The 27,400-nt window shown below is 39.8% G+C and overlaps 1 protein-coding gene across 1 annotated transcript in view; it reads left to right on the top strand.

Moving 5' to 3' along the window:
* The window catches only part of LPAR1 (lysophosphatidic acid receptor 1), a 359,348-nt gene that overhangs the window by 293,953 nt on the left and 37,995 nt on the right, over nt 1-27,400 (top strand). Inside the window, exon 12 of the mRNA XM_078436595.2 lies at nt 8,644-9,391. Within this exon, the coding sequence (XP_078292721.1) occupies nt 8,644-9,391 (748 nt within the window). The remainder of the gene's footprint in view (nt 1-8,643; nt 9,392-27,400) is intronic.

Below are 27,400 nucleotides of genomic sequence, written 5' to 3'. Positions count from 1 at the left end.
TATGGGATTTACTGGAGACCAATTAGCTGGGGAGCATCAGAATCGGGAAGAAGTGTTCACTCCATTGTTGGACTTTAGCAGGAGTGGGAAACCAACTCGGCTTGATTTATATCTTATTACTGGTCATTTATCCAGCATAGATTAAAATCTCTCTTTTAGCATGTCGGTTGCATACATATTCACATTCTTATCTAAATAGTTACTAAATCACATAGGTTTAACCACCAGTCAGTTAGCTTGTGCCAAGTATTCCCTTTTTCACTTGGTCAATGAATATATTGTCTTTCAGGAGATGAGAAATCACACTGGGTGGACTGTGAGAGGCTCTACAGTGGGGGCACCAGGGGTCTGGTACCCTTGTCAGGTGTAGTGTAGGCCAGTGCCCCACCCATACCTGGCCTTCCAGGAATGTCTGTGACTGTGCAAATAATAAATGAAGTGCACAGTGAAAATGAACACCGTATGCACCTCTCTTCAGTGCGGGCTCGGCAGGATTGTTATGACTTCTTTTGAGATCACATGCTAGGGTGAGGTCAACTTCTGAGATTTGGAACATCTGCTCTGCAGAGCTCCAGGAGGCTCCTCCCTCCGCCCCATCATCCTGAGATGTGATTGGTGGATGTGAAAAAGGCATGGATGTGGGCTTCTCTTTTTAGCGGTGAGGACAGTATTTTTGGAATAATCCTGTTTCATTTACATCTTTGTTCCTTGGGCAGTGCAGAATTCTGTAACTTCTCTCATTACAGAGAGATTTCTAATTATGCTGATGAGGAGTTTAGCAGAATAAAGTTTAAAAAAGTCCTGAGTTTTGCCTGATCATATTTTTGTTTCCTCTAAATTTCTTACAATAAGTAGGATAATGATTCAATGAGGTGGTTTTTTCAAAATTTTGAAAATTATTGTTACAACTGTAATGATGTGTCTTGATTCTTTCTTGTGTAGTAAGAGAAAATTAACACATTCTTCTCCCGCATTTCAAGTTCTTATCGATAAAGGGATTTTACTTCCAGAGTAGGTTATTTTTATAAGTATGCTTTCAAGAATTATTGTTATTATTATTACTATTATTTTTTAATGTTTACTTTTGAGAGAGAGAGAGAGACAGAGTGCGAGCAGAGGAGGGGCAGAGAGAGAGGGAGACACAGAATCCTTAGCAGGCTCCAGGCTCTGAGCTGTCAGCACAGAGCCCGACACGGGGTTCGAACCCATAAACTGTGAGATCATGATCTGAGCCGAAGTTGGATGCTTAACTGACTGAGCCACCCAGGCACCCCTAAAGAATTATTTTTGATATTTGCTCTAAGTTTTGGAGCCACATGAAGAGCACTTACTTAGACTCCAGTGTTTTGGAGGGTTTTGATACTTGCTGCCACTGTTTCTGCTCTATTGTGTTTTTTATTTTTACTTTTCTCATGGCTTACTTGCCTTTGTAGTTTTTAGGAAGGAAATGTAGATGTTCTTTGGGACTGCCCACATTTTTGAGACCATTGTATATTATCCTCATATGGGGAACATGAATATAGTTGGCTGTGGAATTTATGGACCTCATTTTCTCCTTGTGATGGAGATTCTGATCGCTTGTGTTCTGTCCTTTGGAATTCTATGGCAGTAGCTTGATGATACCCTGTTCTGTCTCTTTGTTTAGATGTTGATTTGTTTGCTTTTTGTTTATTTTTATTTTTTTGTACTTAAAGATTTTTATCTTTACCCTTGAGATTGCAAAATCTAACCAAGCTGTATCTACATTTTAGTTGTTTTTAATTAGCTCTGTTTTGTAATTTATATAAATGTAAACCAGTAATCTGAGGTCTTTTCTTTTTTTTTTTTTTAACGTTTATTTATTTTTGAGACAGAGAGAGACAGAGCATGAACGGGGGAGGGGCAGAGAGAGAGGGAGACACAGAATCAGAACCAGACTCCAGGCTCTGAGCCATCAGCCCAGAGCCCGACGCGGGGCTCGAACTCATGGACTGCGAGATGGTGACCTGAGCTAAAGTTGGCCGCTTAACTGACTGAGCCACCCAGGCGCCCCTGAGGTCTTTTCTTCTTAAGCAGGAACTTAGGTTTCAAGCCATATTACTTCAGCTTTGTCCTAATCTTTCTTGGAGTCCTAGTATAACCACACGTTTCCATCTGTGTGCCCCCTTTCCTTATATTCCTGCCATCCCTCACCTTCTCTGAGCGCTGATGAATTTCTTAAGTATGTCTTCAGCCTGCCATTTCCGTTTTCTGGAATTTTTACACTCCATTTCACTGTTTGAATTGCTGTTTTTAATTCAGAAATTGTTTTCCATCTCTTTGGTGGGCACAATAGTGGTTTTTCAAAGATGTCCGATACTTAGTCTCTGGAACCTGTGAATATGCCTTACTTGGCAAGATGTGATTAAGTTAAGGATTTTTTTTTTTTTTTTTTTTTTTTTTTTTAACGTTTATTTATTTTTGAAACAGAGAGAGACAGAGCATGAACAGGGGAGGATCAGAGAGAGAGGGAGACACAGAATCTGAAACAGGCTCCAGGCTCTGAGCGGTCAGCACAGAGCCCGACGCGGGGCTCGAACTCACGGACCGTGAGATCATGACCTGAGCCGAAGTCGGACGCCCAACCGACTGAGCCACCCAGGCGCCCCAAGTTAAGGATTTTAACGTGGGGAGATTTTCTTGGGTTATCTGGGTGGACTCAGTCTGGATGGACCCTTGTGGAATCACAAGGGTCTCTAAATGTGGAAATGAGGTGGGGCCGGGGGAGCTGGTGTTAGAATGAGGTAATGTGAGAAAGACTTGATGAGCTATTGCTGGCTTTGGGGATGGAAGTAGGCCATGAACCAAGGAGTGTGGACAGTCTCCACAAGTTGGAAAAGACAAGAAAAATTCACTCTAGAACCTCTGGAAAGGAGCACAGCTCTGCTAACACCTTGATTTTAGCCCAGTGAAGCCCACTTTGGACTTCTGACCTCTAAGACTATAAAATAATAAATTTACATTTAAGCCACTAAACTTAATAATGGTTATTTGTTACAGTAGCAATAGGAACTATTACAATCTCTATGTAGTTTTTGCTGGTTTTTTGTTTGGTGGTTTGTTGTGTTTTTTTCATTTTGGTCTTCATGATGGCTTGTTTTATTTTCAGTGCTAGTACCCTAACAAAGTTCGCTGAGAATACAAATCAGAAATATCCTGTAACTTAATCTTTTTCTTTTTAAACACCCCCCCCCCCCCGCCATAAACCTGCTTCAAGGGGAGGTGTTTTCTGTTCTTCAGAATGGTCCTCTCCTTTGCGGTTGCATTTTTGTCTTACCGTATTTGATAATTTTTTGCTGTTTGCTGTGTCATTATAGGCATGACTACCTGAATGGGTTATAGTCCAATCATAGTTAAGTTAGATTCTCCAGAGCTTAGTGTGGGTTTCACCCTAGGTCCCTTCGGTCCTGAAGAAGTAAGAAAGCCTGTGGCCATTACCCTATTGGTGGCTCTGCCAGGGTCTCCTTCACTTATTCTCCAGCCCTGCTTCTGCTTGTAGAGGAAAAGAGAGGGGATTTAATTCTTCTTTCAGTTCAATCCTGTTATACATTCCTCTTTTTCTCAGGTATATTCTGCCTTTTACTACTTTAATCCCAGGCACATTTTATACTGTCTTAGTATTTAGCTGGCAATTTTTATGACATATAAAGTTGTTATCCAGAATTTTCTTAGTGTAGAATTTTAAATCTGAGGTTAACCTTATGCAAAATTTAGCTCAATCTTATTTCACAGATGATAAAATAATCATGTAAGTTATGTTGTTAAAGGTGGTGTGGCTTTAACGATTCAGTTTTTAAAGGATCCGAGATGGCAGAGGATTTGGTCACATGCCATTTGCTAATGCAGCATGTGGGATACGCTAGAGAATATCTGTCAGTTTCACTCTTCTTAACACATCGTGGCTTAAAAAGACAATTTGCGCTTTTTTATGTTTTTATCCTTAGTTTAGTTTTTCTAAGTTGGGAAAAGCAAAGAAGGTGCATGTATCACCAGTTGACTTTGTTAACAGTTGGTGTTCAGAAGTTGGAATGCTGTGAAGTACTATGTGCTTCGTATTTGGTGTAAAAATGTAGGTGTCCAGAAAAAGTAAATGGTTATAGGAGCTAAAGGAAAGAAGGCAGCCTTGCATTTATAGTTAGAATATATTTTTTGTATATTGTATATCCTTTCCAGAAAGGAAAGTTATGAAGTGTAAACATCTCTGGAATTATCTTTAATGGATTAATGCAACCTATATATTTGGCATCTAATCTAATGGTTGGATGCTATACGATAGTGAACACGAAGGTGAGAATCTCTGTTCTGATAGGGTTTATAGCCTAGTAGGAGGAAGAGTTAATTGAGCAATTATTAATATACGGTGTGGTAAGTGCTGTTATGGGGTAAATATAGGGAATTGTAGTAGAAAACACCTTGCCTAGACTTGGGAATGGTTAGGGAAGTTGAGTAGAAAGAATAACCTTTCAACTGCACGAAGAATGAAAAAAAGGGAGCCAGGTAAAAATAGAGGGAAGATTGTTTGGGGCCAGTGGAAGTCAAGGTGTGGTCCCTGGACCGGCAACGTCAGTATCGCCTGGGGCCCCACTTCACATCTGCTGAATCAGAAATTTTCAGAATATGCCAGTAGTCTGTATTTTAAAATCCCTCCAATCTGCGTTGTCTCCAATCTGATGTAGAAAACCACTGCTCTGAGAAACGGAGATGAGAGAGAGCACAACACATTACACAGAGCTGAAGCAGAGAGTTGGAAGTCATTAATAGTTTGAGTTGAGGTTGGAGGGCAGCTGAGGCCTGATAAGGTGGTTGAAGAGTTTAGATTTTTATCTTAAGTGCACTTGTAAGCCATTGAAGCATTTTCAGTAGGAAAACAGCTTGGTCAACCTTGTCTTTTAGAAAGATCACTAGAGAGGAGATGGGCACTGGGTAGAAAGAACACTTAGTAAGTAATCCCCTGTAGTAATAATGCTGGTGGCCATGAAGATGGAATAAAGTATGCACATTGAGTAGATGCTTAGGAAGGAGAATATACAAGGTTTGGTTATTAAGTGATGAGAATAAGGGCAGAAGGAATTCCCAGGGTTAGCCCTCAGGCCACTGGGGAGATAATGGTTCTCCAGGCTCTGGAATAGAGAAGATGGCAGTAGCAAGTTGGGGATCATGAAGGAAATTATGACTTTGTGTTTTATTTTGAGCACAGACACTGAGTACTGAGTGCCCTATGGGGTAGTTAGTCAGAGATACCAGTAGGCAATTTGATATTTGGCTAGAGCTTAGGAAAAAAGTATATGTTAAATTTGGGAGTATCGCTGGTATATAAGATAATTGAAATCTTGGGGGACATATTAGAAAACTCAGTGAAAATGTGTTGACTGAGTATATAACCAGTGTAGAAAGATCAATGTTGTGCAGAATGTGGGGAACCCTCAGAAATAACTAAGAAGGACCAGCAATAGAGAAGGATCAAAATCCAGGAGAGTATGATGTCATGAAAGCCAAAGAAAGAATTATCTGAAAAGGGCTTTTCAGCCATGTGTCTAATGCTCTGAAGACAAGACTGGTGTTACTTGGGGAAGTTATATGGAACTAAAGAATTTAATGGAGTGGATTTGATGGAGGGGTTGGGGTAGAAGCCCTACTATAGTTAATTGAGATGTTAGTGAGAAATGAAGTAGTTGGCTATGAAGGAGAAAAAGGACCAAAGCTGCAAGGTCAAATGGGGTCATGACAGACCTGTCTCTTTCTCTCTTTCTCTCTTTCTCTCTTTCTCTCTTTCTCTCCTCTCCTCTCCTCTCCTCTCCTCTCCTCTCCTCTCCTCTATTTTCCCCTCCCCTCCCCTCCCCTGTCCTTCCCTCCCCTCCCCTCCCCTCCCCTCCCCTCCCCTCCCCTCCCCTCCTCTCCTCTCCTCTCCTTTCCTTTCCTGGCAGAAACTAAACTTACTTGAATGTAGATAGGAAAGATTAAGGGGAGAGGGAGAGAAGGAGGAGTGAGGGGGAGATACAAGGAGGAGAAAGGAAACAATTTATAGAACAAAGTTCTTGAAATAGTAGGAACACATAACACTTGGATGATAAAAGGTATACTCCTTCCATTGTAACAGAAGGAGAAAGGATGGATTCTTGACTAGGTCTTTTTTTGGTGGGAGAAGGGTGAAGGAGTCCCAGTCTGATGATTTCTGTTTTCCTCCTGTGGCAATTGCTGTGAAAAGAGGGAAGATGGGACTTAAAAGAGAACAGTAGGTGAGCTTAAGTTAGTCACTATGGAGAAAGTAGAGAATAACAGGGAGAAAAACAGACTTCTTGTGCTACTGAAGTCTCAGATGAGGTTAGACTTACGAATTTATGTCAGAACCAATCTGCCAGATGTGTTGATTTTCTCTAACATTGCTCAGAAGCCTTGCTGTCAGTGTGGAAGTGGCAACCAACTGCACTCATCCAAGACTGGGGTTGCTCCAAGAAATTGTTGTGGAAGTACATCCAGGCAAGTAGATTAAAAGAGAAAGGTCTCTTCTTCCTTATCTGAAGTTACACAATTCAAGAAGGGCCGAAAACTGAAGATTTTTTCAAAAGTCACCTAGTGGCAAAGCCTGCTCAGAATGAATTTATGTGAGGCTATTTATAACCTTTATTTATCAAATTTGTATATATTCATGCATTTTACTTTAGAAAATAATGTGTGTGATTATGGAATGATGCTCTAAATTTTGTGTGGATGTTACATCATCTAAGGGTGATCTACTGTGTACCTGTTCTTAAAACCAGACAAATTTTGAATTCTGAAGGCTATCTGACCTCAGAATCTTCAAGAAGGGAATGTGTTCCTGTGTTAGCAATAAAGAGGCTGAAACATACTATGAAATCTAAGCCATATAAAGAAAAAAGGGGAGATGGGGAGGGTAATCCATTAGGGAAAGGTAGGATGCTTAAGGAAATAGATGACTTTGAAGAACTGATGTATTTGGGATCAAATGAGAAAATTGGAAGAATGGGAAGTGTGGTCAGTAATCAAATGTATAATTTATTTCCAAAGGGAGACAGTTCTGAGTGGTCACAAAGTGCAGGGTGTAACCATGGGAATGGGCAGCTGAGTTGTAATGGAATAGAAGGTCATTAGAGATGAGGTCAAGAAACTGAGAGGCAAGAAAATTAGATGAAATAGCCAGAGTACTGGCAAGATTTGGGGTGGAATGGGACACTGCAAGCCAGGTTCTCAGATCTCCAGTGAACGAAACTTTTGGAAGGTACATCAGATACCAAAATGTGTAAGACAAGGTCTTCTTTCCTTTCTTGGACGACAATCTCCTTAAGAAACAGGTGATAAATAACAATACACGTGGTAAGTGTAATGACAGAAACATGATCTAAGAGCTATTAAAGTCTAAATAAGAGGCTTTAAATGTCTGGACAAGTCAGAAGACTAACCATTTAATAAGCATTTCACACTGTTCCAGAATGTTCAGCGTTTGGGAAACATTTATGCGCAACCTGTAGATATTCAGTGGAACATTTGGTCAAAGATGGTGGTTGAAACTGTCGTATTTGCTAAGTCATTTATTAAACATACAAGATAACAAAAAAGGATGTGAGCTGTCTTAAATAATTTCTGATTCTAGGAGTCTCGGAAAAACTGAAGGCTTCAGGCAAAGTGATTTATTCTTTTTGATGTGTAGTTTTCTCATGTCTCCTTTAGGCTACTTTATCTAATTTTGTTTCAGTAGTTTTATTGACTACCTATATTCTGTTATAAACTTGTTCAGTCCTTTTTTTGGATTCAAGTGAGTATAATTAATAAATGAATATATTCTAATTGATGTTGCAAAATAAGAAAAGACCCAATAAAACATGATCACTTCACATTTTAGAAAAACCTGAAGCACGCTTCACTTTTTGTAGAGCAGTGTCAAAATGTCAACTGCTCTTTGGAGGTTACATCAGGTAACATGTTTCTTATGTGCTCCAAAAAGAAAAACGTCCTCCAACGTCATAGATTGGTTGACAAATGCTATTCTGGGGATAGGGAGTCATGGGGGTAGACAGTGCTGACCACAGGAATGTCGAACAGCAAATGCTGGCTTTGGGCTAAGAAGCTTTGATGCAGAGTGACCTCTTTGAAATGTTGGTGCTGATGGTCTTTGTGGGGACTTGCATTACAAAATGTTTGTTACAGATGGAACATACAATGTGAGAACAGAAATGAAGAATAATAGGGCAATAATACCCTATCTGTAAACCAACTATGTTTATAGATTCCCTAAATAACAGGTCAAAATAGGTTTCACTATGGTAAATATTCCAATTGCAATTCTCTGCAAAGTTTTCATCTGTCTCATGTATTTTAAGCAAGATTTCTGGGCCATGCGGCTTTTCTAGTAGACTTCAATGACATACAGCCACCAAGCACAGACCTTGTCATTTTTTTAACTCCAACTGTCTTTAATCTTGAGGGCAGTAATACAGTGAAAAGCCTTGGGGTTTCAACATAATAATAGAATGTTATGCAGGGTCAGATTTTCAAATTCTTTGCTTTTTTTTTTTTTTTTTGCCACATTTACCATACTATACGTCTTTAAATTTGGATCTGTGGTTTCTTCTTTCTTTCTTTTTCATCTTTTTTCCCCTTCTCTTTTAGTTCACAGCCATGAATGAACCACAGTGCTTCTACAATGAGTCCATTGCCTTCTTTTATAACCGGAGTGGAAAGTATCTTGCCACAGAATGGAACACAGTCAGCAAGCTGGTGATGGGACTTGGAATCACTGTTTGTATCTTCATAATGTTGGCCAACCTACTGGTCATGGTAGCAATCTATGTCAACCGCCGCTTCCATTTTCCTATTTATTACTTAATGGCTAATCTGGCTGCTGCAGACTTCTTTGCTGGGTTGGCTTACTTCTACCTAATGTTCAACACGGGACCCAATACTCGGAGACTGACTGTCAGCACGTGGCTTCTCCGCCAGGGCCTAATTGACACCAGCCTGACAGCGTCCGTGGCCAACTTACTGGCTATCGCAATTGAGAGGCACATTACGGTTTTCCGCATGCAGCTCCACACACGGATGAGCAACCGGCGGGTAGTGGTGGTGATTGTGGTCATCTGGACTATGGCCATCGTTATGGGCGCTATACCCAGTGTGGGCTGGAACTGCATCTGTGACATTGAGAATTGTTCCAACATGGCGCCCCTCTACAGTGACTCTTACTTAGTCTTCTGGGCCATTTTCAACTTGGTGACCTTTGTCGTAATGGTGGTTCTCTATGCTCATATCTTTGGTTATGTTCGCCAGAGGACTATGAGAATGTCTCGGCATAGTTCTGGACCCCGGCGGAATCGGGATACCATGATGAGTCTTCTGAAGACTGTCGTCATTGTGCTTGGTAAGTTTTGTCTCGACTGTTAAACTTACTGTGTGGATTTTCAGTGTCTTAACATACACCATATTAATTTAGGATAATGGTAGACAACAAATGAGCATCACCAGGTGTGTGTGTATATTCAGGAATTACAAGGGGATGAGGCCCTTTATAGCAAATGTCTGTGGTGAAGTCAGCACACAAGTCTTTTTATAATTACAGAATTGGTGTTAGGGAAATGTCTCAGTGGTGTGCTAAATGATGATGATGTGAAAGGGGCCATGAGTGAGTTTCGCTATCAAATATTGAAAATACCAGCTTTCAAAAGGTTTCCATACAGCCCAAATTATGTTACTTTTGCCTTGTGGTCTTTTAATTATAGGTTTTCAGATAGAAAGTGCTTTTATGTAATATGCATATGCTTTCATGTGTAGTCATTTTTATGAGGCCATTTCTAAATAAGTTATCTTTCACATTCTGTAGTTGTTGCTACATACATGGAGGTAAACGTATCAAGGTTTTATATAGGTTTGCTGCACAAAATGGATTGGAATTAATAGCATTCTATGACCATCTTTGTAAAAACTTATGTTTTATTCATTGATTTTGTTTTTAGTGGTGGAAATTAATTCATATTTCAAGGTGAAGAGCAAGATTTTATTCTTTTATATACACTCAGATAACTTTTGCCTTTATTGTTTTTCTTAGATTTAAACTCATGGTAATGATCAGAGGAGTGTGTTTATTCATTTCTGTACTCAGAAAATAGTTCTGAGCACCTAATAAGTTCCAGGCCATGTGCTGACTCTTGGCACTGTACCCAAGAAGTGGACAGGCATAGGAAATTTCTTCTTCTTTTTTTTTAATGTTTATTTATTTATTTTTGAGAGAGAGAGAGAGAGAGAGTGCATGTGCACAAGCATGCACAAGCGGGGGAGGGGCAGAGTGAGAAGGAGACACAGAATCCAAAGAAGGCTCCAGGCTCTGAGCTGTCAGTGCAGAGCCTGATGTGGGGCTTGAATCCATGAACTGTGAGATCATGACCTGAGCCAACGTGAGACACTTAACTAAGCCACCCGGGTGCCCCCAGAACATTTCTTTTCTTTTTTTTTTAATGTTTATTTATTTTTGAGAGAGAGACAGAGAAAGACAGAGCGTGAGCACAAGAGTGGCAGAGAAAGAGGGAGACACAGAATCCAAAGCAGGCTCCAGGCTCTGAGCTGTCAGCACAGAGCCTGAGGTGGGGCTTGAACCCACAAACTATGAGATCATGACCTGAGTTGAAGTCAGACCCTTAACTGACTGAGCCCCCGAGGCAGGCGCCCCTCAGAACATTTCTTTTTAAGCTTAGAGTACCTGTTTTAAAAGTTCACCCAGTGAGAATTTGTTTAAATAATTACCCTATTGAATTACATTTTCTCCATAGACTACATTCAAGCGAATGTGTGATCACAATTTGAAAACCTTTTTAAAAATCTTCAGCATTTCACCTTTTCCCACGGAAATTCAGTGGAAAGTTCCTCTAATGCTCTTGCTTCAATTTGTAAAGCAGATTGAATGAATGTAACTTGGGATTGTGTGGCTTCTCTGAAACTCTGGGAGTTCTATTAATTTTAGTCACTGGAAAGAGGGCCCTAATTATGGCTAAATAAACTAGCATTCTGGTCGATGAACTAGTTCCATCTATTTTGGTGAAAGTGAACGCACCAAGGAGATCATATCTGAGTATCCTGCTTGTGACCCTTTGGTAGACCGGTAAGAACAGAAACAAAACCTTGACATTGCTGACACAATGCCCTGCAGACATGCCCTGTTTTAGTTTACCGTGGATGTTATTTTTGTGTGAAATTAAATAACATGAGATATTTTACTTCTGTCTTGATCAAATATTTATTTACTGATGTTCTGCATGTTGGCTGAAACTTCTCATGTGGGTGTACTTTTTCTATTATTATCTCAAGTGCTGCTTATAGGTCATAGAACCGCCGGTAACAAATGACCGCTGAACTTGGACTGTGAACCTGCCAAGTTGTGTTTTAATTTTGCCCTTTGTATAATGCCTTGCCCATTCTGGTATGTAGTAAGCTTTAGTGATTCATATAGAATTAACTTTTATGCCTCATTGGATTATTTTACAGGTTAAACGAGAGGTTTTTTTTTTTGAGAGTTTATGGGGCAACAATTTCAGTGTAGATCTGCCCTAAGTGCCCCTTCTGCCCCACCATGCCAACCCCAAACATGAAAATAACAGAAATAATGTTGCCCTCTGAGGTTTAAACTAGTAGCTTCTACAAAGCTTGAATATGTGTAACTACCTCTGAAATAAATAGCAGTATTTCTATAGGTGCATGATGAAAGAAATTTTAGAACATGGAAAACTCCAGGATGATAGCTGAAGAAATTTGGTGAAGCAAGACGTGTATGTGACTGTAATACAGGAAGGAGAAATTAAATAAATGGACTGTAGCCCTTTTGAGAAAAGCAGCGAGAATGAGAGAATGGGTGAGCTGTAGGGGATGGGTGGTTGCAAAGCTTAGAATAGAGAATTCACAGTCCTAAACAGTCAGATGTTTGCCAGGTGACGCCTGATACCATTCATACAATGTATTCCTCTGCTTGAATCCTGTGTAGTCATAACTATTTACATGGAAGGCATGGCTTGGTCTTCTAGACAGATCTAGTCTATTGGAAACTCTTCTCTTCGTGAATTAGCTTATCGACAGTCAGGCTTTGTGGGTGCACATTTGGTTTTTAACATCTGCCCTTTCTGCCAGATTGCCAGCTTTGTGATGGGGTTGTAATGATGTGTTGTCCGTTTCCTCCACATTACCTGTCCTAGTATCCGGCACAAAGGAGGTGCTTATTAAGGTGCGGATGAATGAATGAATGAATGTGGTACCAAACCAAGTTGTCGAACCTTCAGAACTGAGGACCAGAGAAGGTCAAGGGGGCTTCACTAAGTTAATGCCACTGTGGCAGAAGCCAGACCTAGCTACAATCCTGTCCCGTGCCTTCAAATCAAATACCGCAGCCTGGGAAGTGACTGGCCACAGTGGATGCTTAATAAAAAATGTGTTTATTTTACTTGCATTTACTGTGGAGATGATTAAGGTTTAATGACCTGTGTTAAAAACCTTCAGTTTCCATTTCACCATGTCAGAATGACCTCTGGGTTTCAGACCCGTTCAGTTTCCATGATCAACAGAAGGATGTGTTGGTCAGTAAGTCAGACTCTTAGGAGTCAACATAAAATAAAGATCTCTTTGAGATTTATCATAGCAATACCAGTAGCAATTTTTAAGCACCAGATTGCATATAAACTATTTTTTTAAAATTTTTTTAACTTTTATTTATTTTATTGAGACAGAGAGAGACAGAGCACGAACAGGGGAGGGTCAGAGAGAGAAGGAGACACAGAATCCAAAACAGGCTCCGGGCTCAGAGCTGTCGGCATAGAGCCCGACGCGGGGCTCGAACTCACAAACCGTGAGATCATGACCTGAGCCGAAGTCGGACGCTCAACCGACTGAGCCACCCAGACGCCCCCATATGAACTATTTTAAATGAGTACTGGATCTTAACATTTTTATTTGTCAAATACTTATATACCATTAATCATGTACCCAGCACTAGTCTACCTTAGAAATTAGTATTTGTAAAAACAAAAACAAAAACAAAAACAAAAAAACAAAAAAACCCTGCTGACTCTAAGTACAAGTAAGTATATGTTATATTCCAGAGGTAAAAACTGAGCTACAGAGAAGTTAGGTAATTTGCCCAAGGTCACACAGCTAGTTAAGGACAGGAGCTGGAATACATTTCAGACACTCTGGTTCCAGAGCCTGTGTGTGTGTGTGTGTGTGTGTGTGTGTGTTTACCTCCATACCATCCTGCCTCTCTATAATAAAAACAACTACCAGCACATGCTGTATTTTGTTATAAAGTTCCAACAGCACTGTGCTATTTAATTGAAACATTGTGATCCTGTTTGTTGCCATTGATACTTCCTAGCTATTTGTGTCTTCTTTCCTGGGGAGAAGAAAGCTTTAAGGAAACATTCCTTTCCTCCTTTTGCTTCCTCTAATGATGCTCATGGCTGTCATTTCATTAGATCCTTTCCACTGCTTGGCGTTGGAGTATCGGTAACTGACTGCTTCTGATTGAGGAAGTGTTTTGCTCAGGGTGTCGTTAACTTAAGGGTTCACAGTCCCAGTAAGAAGTCATGTAATCCTTCCCCAGCCTTGAATTCTCCCTACTTGACATTTTACCAAGAATTCCTTTTCAGTGTGTTCCACAGTTGAATCAGACTGGCAGTCAAGAAGTTCTACCTTATTTGACCACAGTCTATCTCGAGTTATAAGTCCTTGCCTTTCTTGCTGTATTCCTTGTGTGGACACTTGTGTGGGGGATAAGAAGAAAAGCGAAGAACCAGGATTTGGAAGGAGAATAGTGGTTGTTGTGTGGAGGTTTTTGCATCTTAGTCCTGGGACAGGGTAAGGGACCAAATAGAAATATATATAAATCCAGGTGGGGCTTGTCTCTTTGGGGAAGAAGAAGGAGCCCAGGTTTTCCTAGTTGGATCAATTCTGGCTGGAAATGATCACCACTGAAGCCAAATTACTACTCACTACCCGTGTCCACCGTGCCAGGGTCAGTGCTTGCACTGCTCTCCATCTACCTTTTAGAAAGTTGTATTTCCCCCGTTTTATACCGAGGGAACTGAGTTAGGATGGGGCAAATAACTTGCTCAAGGTCATTCATTTTATAAGTGGCAGAAGTGGAACTGAGCTGTAAGGTTGTTGTAGACCATGACCCATGACCCACAGGACACGGGCCCTCCACATATCGCATAAGAAGCTGTTCCTGGTGGTAATAATGGTGGTGGGCAGATGAGTTTAAGCCCATTGTTTTTTGCCCGCTCCGATGGAAGACAATGTAGCCAATATCCTGTTAGCAAATCTTTATGTACTTCTCAATTTAATGCAACAGACATGTTGAGTGCTAATAATGTGGTAAGGGATAAACAGACAAATATGGTAAGCACTGTCTTTACAGAGCTTCGGGTGGAGTAGAGGACATAAAAAGCCGTGAAACATTGGGGTCCATGTGCTGGGAGAGGTCTGGGCAGAGTATCCCAGGTGACCTCCTGGAGGAGGCAATACCGAGCTGAGGTGTTGATGCATGTGGGGGAGCCTGCCATTCTGTAGGATGGGGGTGGAGGGGAAGCTGAGCAGTAGCGGGAGCAAAGCTCCTCACCTTGAACCGAAGTAGTCAGGTGTGATTAGCATACGGTGGGTGTGCTAGATGGAGTTTGGCCTGCAGAGTCAAAGCCTTCGTAACATACTAAGGCATCGAGGCTTCTGCCTGTAGGTGATCCGAGTTGGCGAGATTCACCAAGATTAAGAAGGCCAGTTCCTTACAGGGGTAACCATATAATTTATTGTCCAAACTGAGATGCTTTTGGTAGTGAAAACAGGCACTAACTAGTTGGGACACAGGGACAAGAGGCCTAAACCAAATCTGGTCAATGCCAGATGTGTGTCAGTCTGCTTCATAGTTCTACTTTTTATCTGTTTATATTCTTTCTATATTTTCCTTTGGCTTTTTAAAATGCAGATTTCAATGCTGGATTTAATTCACTGCATAGATGGTAAAGAAGAACTTCTGTTTTATGGTTTTTTTTTAAAAGCAAGAATCTGTCCGGATTAGAATTTTAGAGCTGAAAGAGTCTTTGTAAATTACAAATAGGAAAAAACAGAACAAAACAAGCCCTACACTATCCGACTCCCTAATCTTACAAAAAACGAGACTGAGGCTCCCAAGTTAATTGAGAAATTTAGATCTGAGTTATCTGGTGGCCCAAACCAAGATTGAGGTTTGCCGACTTCCAGAAAGGTTCTATGCTTATTGCATATGCCTCCGTCTTGTTCAGTTGTCTTTATATTTTCTGTCATTTCCTTTCTTGTGAGCATCAGCATGTATTTATGTGGCTAGTGTTAGCATTGTGGCCATAAAGATACCTAGCACTCACGGAAAGGGTCCCCTTGAATCTGGCCTCATTATAACCACCTGGTAATCTCTCTAATGAAACTTTTGACAAAGTCACTGAAAACTGAATTACATGCACAGTATGTAGTCTTTACACATATTAGCATCCTGTCAGCTTTCTTAATAATAGCAATTGTATTGATTTTTCATTTATCTTGGTTTTTATCAAGCTTTGTTTTTAACCTGTAGTGTGTGTGTGTGTGTGTGTGTGTGTGTGTGTGTGTGTGTTCCCACTTAATATTCATTGAGGTGGATGTCTCTGGGATCTACTCCTGACTCTGCCATTAAACCATCTAGGTAATTCTAGGCAAGTTACTTTCTCTGTGCATTAATTTCTCTGTACCTTCATCTATAGGATTAAGTTGGCCAATTTGATTTCCAAGATTATTTACAGTTTTATATATTGACCTATAAATAAAACGATAAGGACATAATTACTGTGGATCAAGCATGTAGCGTTTTCTAGTAGAAAACACAGAAATAGAATTTAAATAATAGCAAGGGATTATGATTTTTCTTCATATCAGCCTCTTTAATAGTTAGCTTCAGACGTATATTCCCCATTTAAAGGAGTGGCACATTTATGGAAAATAATCTCAAATGGATTGATTTTGCTTTACTCTCCCATAGAGCACTCTGTGACAGGAAGAGAAGGCTTCCCAGCTGATCCCGTTGCTGGAGGAAAGGAGTGGATACAAGAGACTCTTATTCCTTGGCCGCTGGTGACCAGCTGCACATCCTGTTGCTCTGTAGGGGAACCAGAGCTGCCCCAAGTTTCCTCAGATCCCTGTGGCATCCCTGTTAAGACCTCTTTGAGGAAGAACCTAAGAGAATATTCATGAGAGCCCTGATTGTCTGGCCAGCCGTGAGGCTGGCTTGGCATCGTGGGTGTGGTCAGGAGGGACACCCTACAGAAGCCCCACAGTGCTGCCCAGACCCCAAATCCTGGGCCCTGGTCAGAAGCAAAAACAACTTTCAAATACCAGTTCTTTATACCCTTTTGTTGCCCAACTCCATTCAAATATTTTTACTCCGAAGAAACCTTTAAACAGAAACAAAAAACAAAAATACCACATGAACCTAACAGAGTTCCTTTTGAGGTGCGGACAGAGTGGCCAGAACATGAAGCTCTTTCTTATTTTAGGTCTGATTCAGACTTTGTATACCTGAGGCTCCTGTAAGTCCCCAGATGAATGCTGCACAGACATTTGTCCCTTTCATTAAGGATCTTAGAAGATGCAAGGATTCCTTGAACTGTGTGTGGTGACCATGGGGAATTGCTGTTACTTAGGGTTTGACAGTTTAGATCTGGAAGAAGATAGGCCAGAGTTTAGAATTCATGTTCTGACTCCTCTTTTAATAGTTTCATAACAATGAGTCAATGATTTCACCTCTCAGTTTCAGAATTAATAAAAGGATCGTAGGGCCTTTATCAAGTGATGGTGAGCACTGGATGAGCTGACTCATGTGAAGCTCACGTCGTGGCCCAGGGTCTGGCTCATGTAAAACGCTGACTAGGTGGTAGCTAATATCATCATTACTATTAGGTCTTGTCTGCACATGTACCCTCCCCTTTTGTCTCTTTCTTTCTGTCATACCCACCCTACCAGCATAGATACAATGGTAAAATTTGGTGGTTGAGCTAGTGTTTCCTGTTCATGACATGGTGTAAAAGTCGTACTGTGTTTTAGCAGCTGCCGGCTCCAATAATAGGCTGTACCTTTTATTCGCAGTGGCCTTTGCTTTTCCAAAGATACATCTGTGTTGTAGAATTGCCTCCATCTTCCTTCTTGAGCCTCAGCCCTGTGTATTGAAAGTCCTGTTCGCATCATTAGTAATGGCAAGTTTGACCTGATAACTCTCTGAAGATGATTAAACGGCATTAACCATTAAAATGAATTTTTAAATGGAACAGGCCACTTTGTCAGTATCTATTAGAAGGGGTCATCAGTTCCTTCAGATGGACCTTCTGTGCTTAGGGTACAGCTGGTAGCCCAGCCACCATTTAGGGCACCATTCTGTTTGCTTTTGGTCTGCAATGAAGGACCAAGTCTGGCATAAATGGAAGAATGGCCAGGGGATGGGGTCATGACATCTTATTGCTGTTCCCCAGTCATCTCCAGCTTTAGAGAGTGACCAGCTATGATTCCTTTAGTGGGGGCCACCATCACTGTTTGCCTGGAAAGAAAAGGATAAAGGGTATTTGGCTACTTTCCTAATCTCTTAACATCTACTTCACCAATCTCCTTGGAATATCATTATGGACATTCCATGATGGCAGGACTATATCTTATTTGCCAGCACCTAGAACAGGGCCTAGAATTTAGCAAACTCTAGATATTTGTTGAATGAGTAAGTGAAATGTACCTTTTATTCCAGATAGAATTTTACCAGCTTCCCTGATAATAATAGAAATATACCTGTATACCTTAAAATCCAGTGTAATTTAATACTGAGTCTCATTCAAAGTAGCATTTATTATAAGGTAATTATAATAAGGCAGTTCCACATCCTGCCTGTCAAGGACGTTTTTTTAGGCCAAGTTTCAGCGTGAGCTTATTAATAATAGTTTATTTTGTCAGCAAACATGTATTGAGTGTTCTCTGTTAAGGAGTAGGGATGCAAAGATCAGTGAAGATATGGACCCTATTCTCAAGGAGTTCTCATTTTAGTAGATCATGATAGATCATTTAAATAAATACAATAAAGTATTATAAATAAAATAAGCAAGGTGCTATAGGAATGCTGTCTTCTGATTGGGCAATGTCAGGAAAGACTTCATGATGGTGATTAGGAATTCTGTCTTAGATAATGTGTAGGAATTTGCCATGTGAACCCAGGCAAAGAAATAATTTCTATTAGATATTGTTGGTACCCTGTTGGATTAAATATTCAGTCACCTCCTTATATATTGCGATTAATATGTCACTTAGATATGACAATAACCCCTGTTAGGTGTGCAAATCTCCTGGGGGTGGGAAGGAAATCTTGCATAATTTTAAGACAATATTGTGCTTATCATTTTTTGCCTACATTTTGCACTGGTACAATACATTCTTTTTCTTTTTTTTTTAATTGACTGCAGTTAGCAGTTTCTCATTGAATTGGTTGTAAAGGAAATGAGTTTAACTGATTAACTATAAGGAAAGGGATGAATTTCTATATGTGCAAATTAACATCCTATGGGAAGTAAGAAGGGCTCTGTAGTGACATGTATGTTTCAGGACCTGAAAGATTATTGCCAGGAAATGTTGACACCTACCACTTACAATAAACACACATGTGTGCATGGGAATTACCAAATTTAGCAAATAAAAATAATTGTACAGGACATACTAACAAAAGTACTCATTGTTTATCTGAAATTCCAGTTGAACTGGGCATCATATATTTTATCCGGCAACCCCAGCACACATCAGCGGTGGGTGGGAAATAAAGCATTTTAAATGCCTGTCAACTCTCTCTACATAGATTTTTCTCTTTGTCTTACATGTTTCCATATTATCTTGGCGATCAATTTAAGTTTACAAAGGGTTCCACTGATTCAATATTTCTGAGTTTTATTTTGAGTTGTCTAGAAATGGACATATCTGGCTTATAGAATCTTATATTTATTTCTCAGAATTTATGTATGCTTATGAACAGGCAAAGTGGTATATACATCCAGTTCAAAACTGGATCATTCTCTCCTTTTACATATGGTTTGTCACGCTCTTTGAAAAAAGTATTTTAACAAAGTTTGTTTTTCCGTATAAACAAAAGTGTTTTTTTTCTCTTGTGTTTGTACCTTTGATATTTTTTCCTTTGAGGTCTAAATTACAGCCTTATGCCTCCAAGAAGCTACTTTTTATTCATGTATTTTAGCGAAGATGATAGTGTCTAGACTGAGTGCGGTCATGGCTTTACTTAAACCCTGGCAGGTCTCCTCCGCCAATAGAGGAGTCATTGTGATGATCCAAAGCAAATAAGAAGTTCTAATAGGGTGACACAGCAATAACAGGGTCTTTTTGAAGAAGTGGGATTTAATCTGGCATCGGGAGACTGGAAATTCATGGCTTCACCTATTCATCCTGCCCAAGCAGACCTCTGTTGACACAAAGGACGCTGCATTTTAAGTAGGGTTTTCCATGAGTTCATTCTAAATGGGTATTTCTGCACTTCAGAAAAGCTTCTCTTCATGCTACAGGCGTGAATTCATTCGCTCGAGTTATTTTCCTTTCTTTTGGGAGAGGGAAGATACACTTAGGAGCCCAGCCTTACAGGACCTGCCCAGGAAACTGATGAAGTGAAAAGTTGACAGGCTTTCGCTGCAGCCAGCAAGTGATTCACCATATTATGCTGGAGGGATTTGCTTTGCTAACCTTGCTGAGCACGTGGTGCCCTGGAACGCTCTTTTGTATATTGCTATCCCCACCACCCCTCCCCCTTGCCCAAAAGGAAAAGCCAGACCATAAATTGAGGAGCTGGAATCAGCGAGTGAACAAAAACAGAAGTTTGTATTTTGGACATCCTACAAAGTACATATGTAATGATCAAATACACAGAACTTGTAGAGATTAGAAACACTAGCTTTATTTAATTTGGCAAATGCTAAAGTCTTGGTGGGCATAGGGGGCAAGAAAAGATGTTTTCATAAAAAGACATTTCCAAGGTACCATGCATATAGTCTAGCATATTTGCAAGTACCACTACATAACATAACATTATTTAAAATGCAAGAGGATGCTGTGGGAACTAAATTGGAGGAGTACATCTAACAGTAGTGTAGATTATTACATTGCTGGGCAAAGATGATAAGACTGCTATAATTCTATAATGGAATTTCTTAACATTGTAGCCTAATCTGATTTGGTCCTGTCACTTTTCAAGTGAGAAATTTGTCGCTAACGCCTACATAAATTTAAAAGACATTAGGAGCAGGAACAGAAAAAATTAGAAACAGAATTAGAAAATACATTCATTTAGGGTGCCTGTGTGGCTCAGTCAGTTAATCGTCTGACTTCTGCTCAGGTCATGATCTCACAGTTTGTGGGTTCGAGCTGTGCTGACAGCTCGGAGCCTGGAGCCTGCTTCAGATTCTGTGTCTCGCTTGCTCTCTCCCCTTCCCCTGCTCATGCTCTGTCAGTCTCTCAAAAATCAATAAACATTAAAAAAATACATTTATATGTTGATCTGTCTATATAATACTTTACGTAGTAAGTCATCTATTACAATATGTTACATATCCAATGTGTTGTGCCTCAGCAATCAGACTTACAGCTTTACTGATAGCGTTGCATGTAACTGTATTACTCAGTAATTTATTGAGGTTATGGGATATTTTGACCCATTGTTTTATGTAGAACTCAAAAAAATTTTTGTACTGTTTTTATAGATATTTAAATCAGAATTAGAGTAACATTTAACTTTTGTTGAGAAGGTATTTTCTGGAGTATATATTACTAATCTATTTTTTTTTTAATTTTTTTTTTAACATTTATTTTATTTTTGAGACAGAGAGAGAGCATGAATGGGGTAGGGTCAGAGAGAGGGAGACACAGAATCTGAAACAGGCTCCAGGCTCTGAGCTGTCAGCACAGAGCCCGACGCGGGGCTCGAACTCACGGACCACGAGATCATGACCTGAGCCGAAGTCGGACGCTTAACCGACCAAGCCACCCAGGCGCCCCTATTACTAATCTATTTTAATTCTTTCAATGATGTAATATTTGTCAGAGTTAAGACATTTCTAGTTTGCTATATTTTTGTTCAGATTTAATGTAACTGAAATTTTCATGAGAATCAAATATGTTTGTATAGATTGTAAAATGAATTTATCAGGTTTTTTTTTTGGAACATCTCAGATTGTAACAAATGTCTGCCATTGTGAGTTTTCATTTTTCCTCTCATGTTGACTTTACCTTGGCCTTACTTTATAGCTAAATTTTATCAAAAGTATTTGATTCGGAGGGGTTAATTAGTAATAAGTGTTATTAGGGTTTGGGTTTAATTTTATTTTTAATCAGGCTTTTCTACCAATTTTAACTTTTCCTGAGTCAGTATTTATGGTTTTGTTTAAAAAAAAAAAAAAGATGGTTAACATTTGAGAGCTTATTAGTCATCAAAACTCATTAAATCCTACTGCTTAGCCCCAAATATACATAATATAAAAATTTCAAGCATGAATCTTAATCTCTCTGAACTTCAATTCCCTCATCTGGCAAATATGGATAATATATTTTTGTGAAGATCATATATGATAATGATTGTGAAAACTCTTTTTTATAGGGGCTGTCACATAAATGTAAGTGATGAATGTTTTTGCAGCTGCTGCTGATAGAGCAGCGAGCAAAAAAAAGTTTGGAATGCTAGGCAAGAAATGTGATGTCGTGTGGTTGCAAAGGCGTTAACTATATTCTGACTTCGAATTTGCCACTTACTTTGGGCAGTCCACTTAACCTTTATGATAGTTTCCTCATCTGTACCCTGAAGGGCTTCGCTATGTCAGTGTCTCTCCACGTGTGGTCCAAGGACCACCCTCATGTGAATCATGTGGGATGCTGTGGAACAGGCTGATGGCTGGGCCCCAGCCTAGACCTACTGAGGCAGAATCCCTGTGGTGGCATCCAGGCATCCAGTTTAGTTACACAGACCTGGCATTAAACCTGTCCTTGCTCATCTCCAAAATCTATTTTCCACCTTTCCTACTAAAATGGACACGTTATGGGTACCACTTACACATGCGTTAGGACTGGCGATTACCCCCACACTTGTGTATTTGTACACTTGCTTTGTGAAAGATAGAATGAGACGAAGGTAAAGGGAGTTGGAGTTAGGGAGAAAACGTATTACTAAGATAAGATTCTTGGCCCTTGAAAAGTTTAAAGAAAATTGTTATTTTTGCACTAAGTAGACTGTATTCTCAAAATACGTGGAATAACCACACTAATTATTGTCACCCAAGGAAAATATGCCACCTTTAATTTAATGACTGAAAATGCATTTTAATGGCTTATTATGAAAATCCCTTGAGAAATCATGGCACATTGAAGATTTTTTCAGGCAGGCATGTAATTTTATATTCTAAGGAAAAACTTTTTTTCTCCCCAAAAGAGGAGGTAAGGCAACCATGTTTGTTTTTTTTGGTGGGGGGTGTTTAACCTGATGCAGTTGTGTATGTCTTCATGGAGACCTTTACAGAGAAGGACAAATCAATCACTTAGTTGTTCATGGGCAACATAAAGAGTTCCCCCCCCACCCCAGTCCTTCATTTTATTCTGGAAGTAGTATGGCATAAAGAGCTTGGGATTTGGATTGATATGCACATGAGTTAAAAATCCCGGTTCAGCTGACATATAAGCTTGGACCTTGAGCAACATATTTGACCTTTCAGAGCTTTTGTTCTCTATCTATGATTGGAGAGAGTGTTACTTATCACTCTCTCCTCAAAAGGGGAGGTTATTTTGAGAATTAAATGAGATAGGTTAAGTGCTTAGAATGTTGTCTGGCACCTGTTTGAGTGAACGTGAAGTTCTCATGCTTTACCTATTGTTCTGCATTCATGAAAGTTCTACCTGTGAGTGGTTGAAATTGTTTGAACTGTTTCCCCAGCATGGTCATTCCTTGGATCCATTCAGCCACTTTTATAGGTCTGTATTATCGTTAGTGGCATTTTCCCACTATCTGCCCATAGAAATGGAGCTGAGGGTGATATATGGGGATTCAGGCCATTAGTTTGTGCATTCATCTATCCATGTATCTCTTAATTATTCATTCAACCAATGAATGTAGAATCCTAGAAACTTGGTGTGGAATGAGCCTTACAAAGATCATGGTATTCACACTCTTCTTCTGAAGCTGGAAGGACGCATGGTCTTTCAGCCTCTGCTCAACCATCTTGGATATGCGGAACACTCTGATGTCTCTAGAAACCAGACTGTGTTTGGATAAAGATGGAGGGTTACAGATATTTACCCACAGTCTGGGGTGGAACTATTTTCTAGGGTGCCACTTACTAGATCTAGTTATTTCTCTTTAGTGCTATAGAGAACACTGCAATTATTTACAAACCAATTGAGCTCAAGTGACCTATATTGCCTTTTGTGTGTTGGCATAACAAATACCAAAATGCATAATCCCCACTCATTTACCAGTATGACCCAACTACAAGGACGGGAGTAAGGCTGATAATAGATACAGTTACAAAGCTAATAGGGCCCTACCATCCTGAAGCCTACAGTCTGCTAGGAAAGATGCCACGTGTATACAGATGATTATTGTAAAAGGCACGAGGTAACAAAAATACCAAAAAAAAAAAAAAAGTTCAGTAACGCTATCTAAAAATTGAGAGAAGGAAGAGAATTCTATCAGTAGGATATATCAGGAAAACTTTCTGTAAAAGAGGTTTTTGAGCATTACAGTGTAAGTGATGATGTAGGAATGGGGTGTTGTTGGACTACATTTACCTCTGTAGGTACTGAATCCCTTTTTAATATTTATGACTTTTTTCTTGATCACCAAAGTAATACATACCCATTGGGAGGAAAAGAGAAGAAAAGAAAATGAAAACATTAAAATTAAGAAAATTTGGAATTCTAAACCATTTGGAGAAAACCCAAAGTATTAAAATGAAAACGCTGTTTCTTTCCAATCCTTTGTTATAATGAATACTTTACAATTGAGATTATACAGTACATACAGTTTTGTTGCACAACTTAAAAAAATACCCTGTGCTCGTTAATGCCATTAAGTAATCTTTGAAAAGATTATTGAAGTATAACTAACGTACAGTGTTCTATTAGTTTTTAGGTGTACAATATAGTGATTCAACTATTCATTACTCAGCACTCATCAAGATAAGTGCATTCTTTTTTTTAAGTTTATTTATTTATTTTGAGAGGGAGAGCATCTGCGTGCATGAGCAGGAGAGGGGGAGGGGCAGAGAGAGAAGGAAGAGAAGGAAGCAGGCTCCACGCTGTCAGTGCAGAGCCTGACTCGGTCTTGATCTCATGAACCATAAGATCATGACCTCAGCCATTATCAAAAGTTGGATGCTTAACCAACTGAGCCACCCAGGCATCCCAAGATATGTGTATTCTCTTAATCCCCTTATTTCACCCATCCCCCACCTGTGTCCCCTCTGGCAACCACCATTCTCAGTATTTAAGAGTTTGTTTTTCTGTGTCTTTTTTTTCCTTTTTCATTGTTTTATTTTTTTAATTTCAGATATGAATAAAGTCACAGGGTATTTGTCTTTCTGACTTATTTCAGTTAGCATTATACCCTCTAGGTCTATCCATGTTATTGCAAATGGCAAGATTCATTCTTTTTTATGGCTGAGTAATATTTCTGTGTGTGTGTGTGTGTGTGTGTGTGTGTGTGTGTACATTCATCTCTCAGTGGGCACTTGAATTGTTTCCATGATTTGGCTATTATAAATAATGCTGCAATAAACGTAGCGGTGCATATATCTTTTCACATTAGTGTGTTCCTTGGGTAAATACCCAGTGATGAAATTAGTGGCTTATATGGTAGTTATATTTTCAATTTTTTGAGAAACCTCCAGACGGTTTTCCACAGTGGCTCCACCAGAGTACTTCCGACCACCAGCCCGTGAGGGTTTCTTTTCCTTCACACCCTCTCCAACACTTGTTATTTTTTGTGATTTTTATTTGAGTCATTCTGACAGGTTTAAGGTGATAATATCTCATTGAGGTTTTGATCTGCATCTTCCTGATGATTAGTGGTGTTGAGCATCTTTTCATGTGTCTTGTGGGTCATTTGTATGAAAACACGAGTTATCTACACAGACTTCAGACATCCCAAATGATAGATCAGGGGGCATTTAGGTTTTCTCTCCCTCTTTCTCTTTGCTATGATAAATAACACTGAGATAAATATTATCTAATGTGAATCTTAACTCTCCTCACTGAGACTTTCTGAATCTTGATTATTTAATGTTCTCCATGAAGTATGTACCAATTTACACTCTTACACAAAGGAATGAGAATACTTTGTTACATTCGTGCCAGGATTTGGATGGCTTTTTTTCTTTTTCTCTCAATGGTGCCATGTTGCAACCATTTGCGTTATTTTTATTCATAAGGACAGACATGAGCAAGCCTCGAAAAGCGATGGGTGCTTTTCCAGGACTGAGAAACTAAGAGTAAACAAAAATAGGAATGCATTTAATAGTTAAATATCTGTACTGCTTTAAAGCACTTTGTTCCATGTAAAGGTCTAACGTGTATTTATTTCTTTAGAAACCGAAAGGCCTAACAACTGAACAGTAGAGCGCAGGGATAATAGTGTTACCGCTGAAGTGCCAACTGCCTGGATTCCAACCCTAGTCCTACCCCATAGCATTGTCAACTTGGGCCGTGTATTCAGTTGCCCCGTGCTTTTGTTTCCTTGTCTGTATAACAAGAGGTAGGGCGGAAACAGAAAAGCCTCAGAAGATTAAGATGATTGCATAAGATGCCAGGATTGTAAGTACTTGGTAGATACTATTATAAAATACGTAACTTGGTGTTTGTATAGAATGATCATACTGCTGTGTCGAAACTGGAAGTCCCTGGATTAATCCTTATTGTCGTGCCTCTTCATTCATTACATTGTGAAGAGGAGGACAAGAAGGATCGGGACCTATTGTGCATCCAGGACTCAGTGGGACAGGTTTTCCTTGGACTGGGTGTGGCCTTCCTCACAAGGGATCCTGAACGTCTCTGAAAACAGCTCAATTCTGAGATCCCCCACTTTTCTGTCTTCCTGAGATAACTTTAGTCCCTAATGCAGAGGTTCCCATAAATTCTCAGTGTCCTTATTTCCATTTTATCGGTGCCAAATAAATACATAAGAGTTTAATTGATGAAGCAGTTAAGTCAACTTAATAAGTGCGCAGTTCCTAATAATCTAGCAGACATTTTGTAAAACAGCAACAAAAAAATAAATTGAAAGAAAGATCATTTTTATCTAATTCCTAACCGCAACTATGAAGGGCTGTGTGTGCCTTTTGGGTACTGTACAACTTAGAACTTGGACTCAGATCAAATATTGCCATCTTCCTTTCCTGTTTCACAGTGAGTTTTAGGCAACATTTGATTTTTATCATAGCAGACAATATCGCAAAAGCGTGTCACAGAAAGGAATTTAATGCCATCTAATGTTGAAACGGTGAACTACTTTGAGCTGGCAGTTTTCACATGGTTTCTCACAGATGCTGAATGTCACTGATGCCGTCGAACTTAAAATATCCGGCAGCGCTCTTTTTAAATCAAGCGTGGAACCCTAAGGTGCCTTGGGGGCACAGTTTGGGAACCAGGGCCCTACTGTATTTCTGTTTTTTTGGTTTCACTTTACTTTTGTTTTCTTCTGGGTAGTTGCCTCCTCTTGTTCCCTAGTTCCTGTTTTTATTTATTTCTTGGTTCTAGCTGCCTCATTTCCTTCCCCTTTGCATAGGGCCATTCTCCGTCTAGTCTCCATCAAGCAGCGGCAGTCTCTGTGGCTGCTCCAGGACTTTTGCAGCCCTAGACGCAGCCCTGGAGGTCCCATTATGGTTTTGTAGCTTGCCGTAGGTCAGCTCTAAATCTTACAGGACTTTTTCAGTTCACAACTCCAGGGAGCGTCCTTTCCACTGTAGGCTGCCTAAATGGTATGCCAGCGATGTGGCTTATCTTTAAGTGTCCGTCTGTGGTGCTCTCCCATGGATAGGCCCCCACACCAGACCTCCCAGCTCATCAGGGGCAGTCTCTGCTTCATACCGACAAAGAACTGCTCAGACCACATCTCCCTGCTGCTGTTCCGGGCCTGAAAATGTATTGGAAGATGTATTTGAAACATTCGAGTGGTTAACTGTGGGCTCTGAATTAGACTGCTTACTTTTGTGTCCTGGGTTTACCGCTTACTGCTCAATTTCCTGAAACTCCATATTCCTCATCTATAAAATGGAGATAATAATAGGTCTTAATTCATGTGAGAACCAAATGAAGAAATGCATTAGTGCTCTTA

The sequence above is a fragment of the Panthera onca genome, chromosome D4 (genome assembly GCF_046562875.1).
Source record: "Panthera onca isolate mPanOnc1 chromosome D4, mPanOnc1 haplotype 2, whole genome shotgun sequence".
Lineage (NCBI taxonomy): Eukaryota > Metazoa > Chordata > Mammalia > Carnivora > Felidae > Panthera > Panthera onca.
This window is presented reverse-complemented; position numbering and strand designations above follow the sequence as displayed.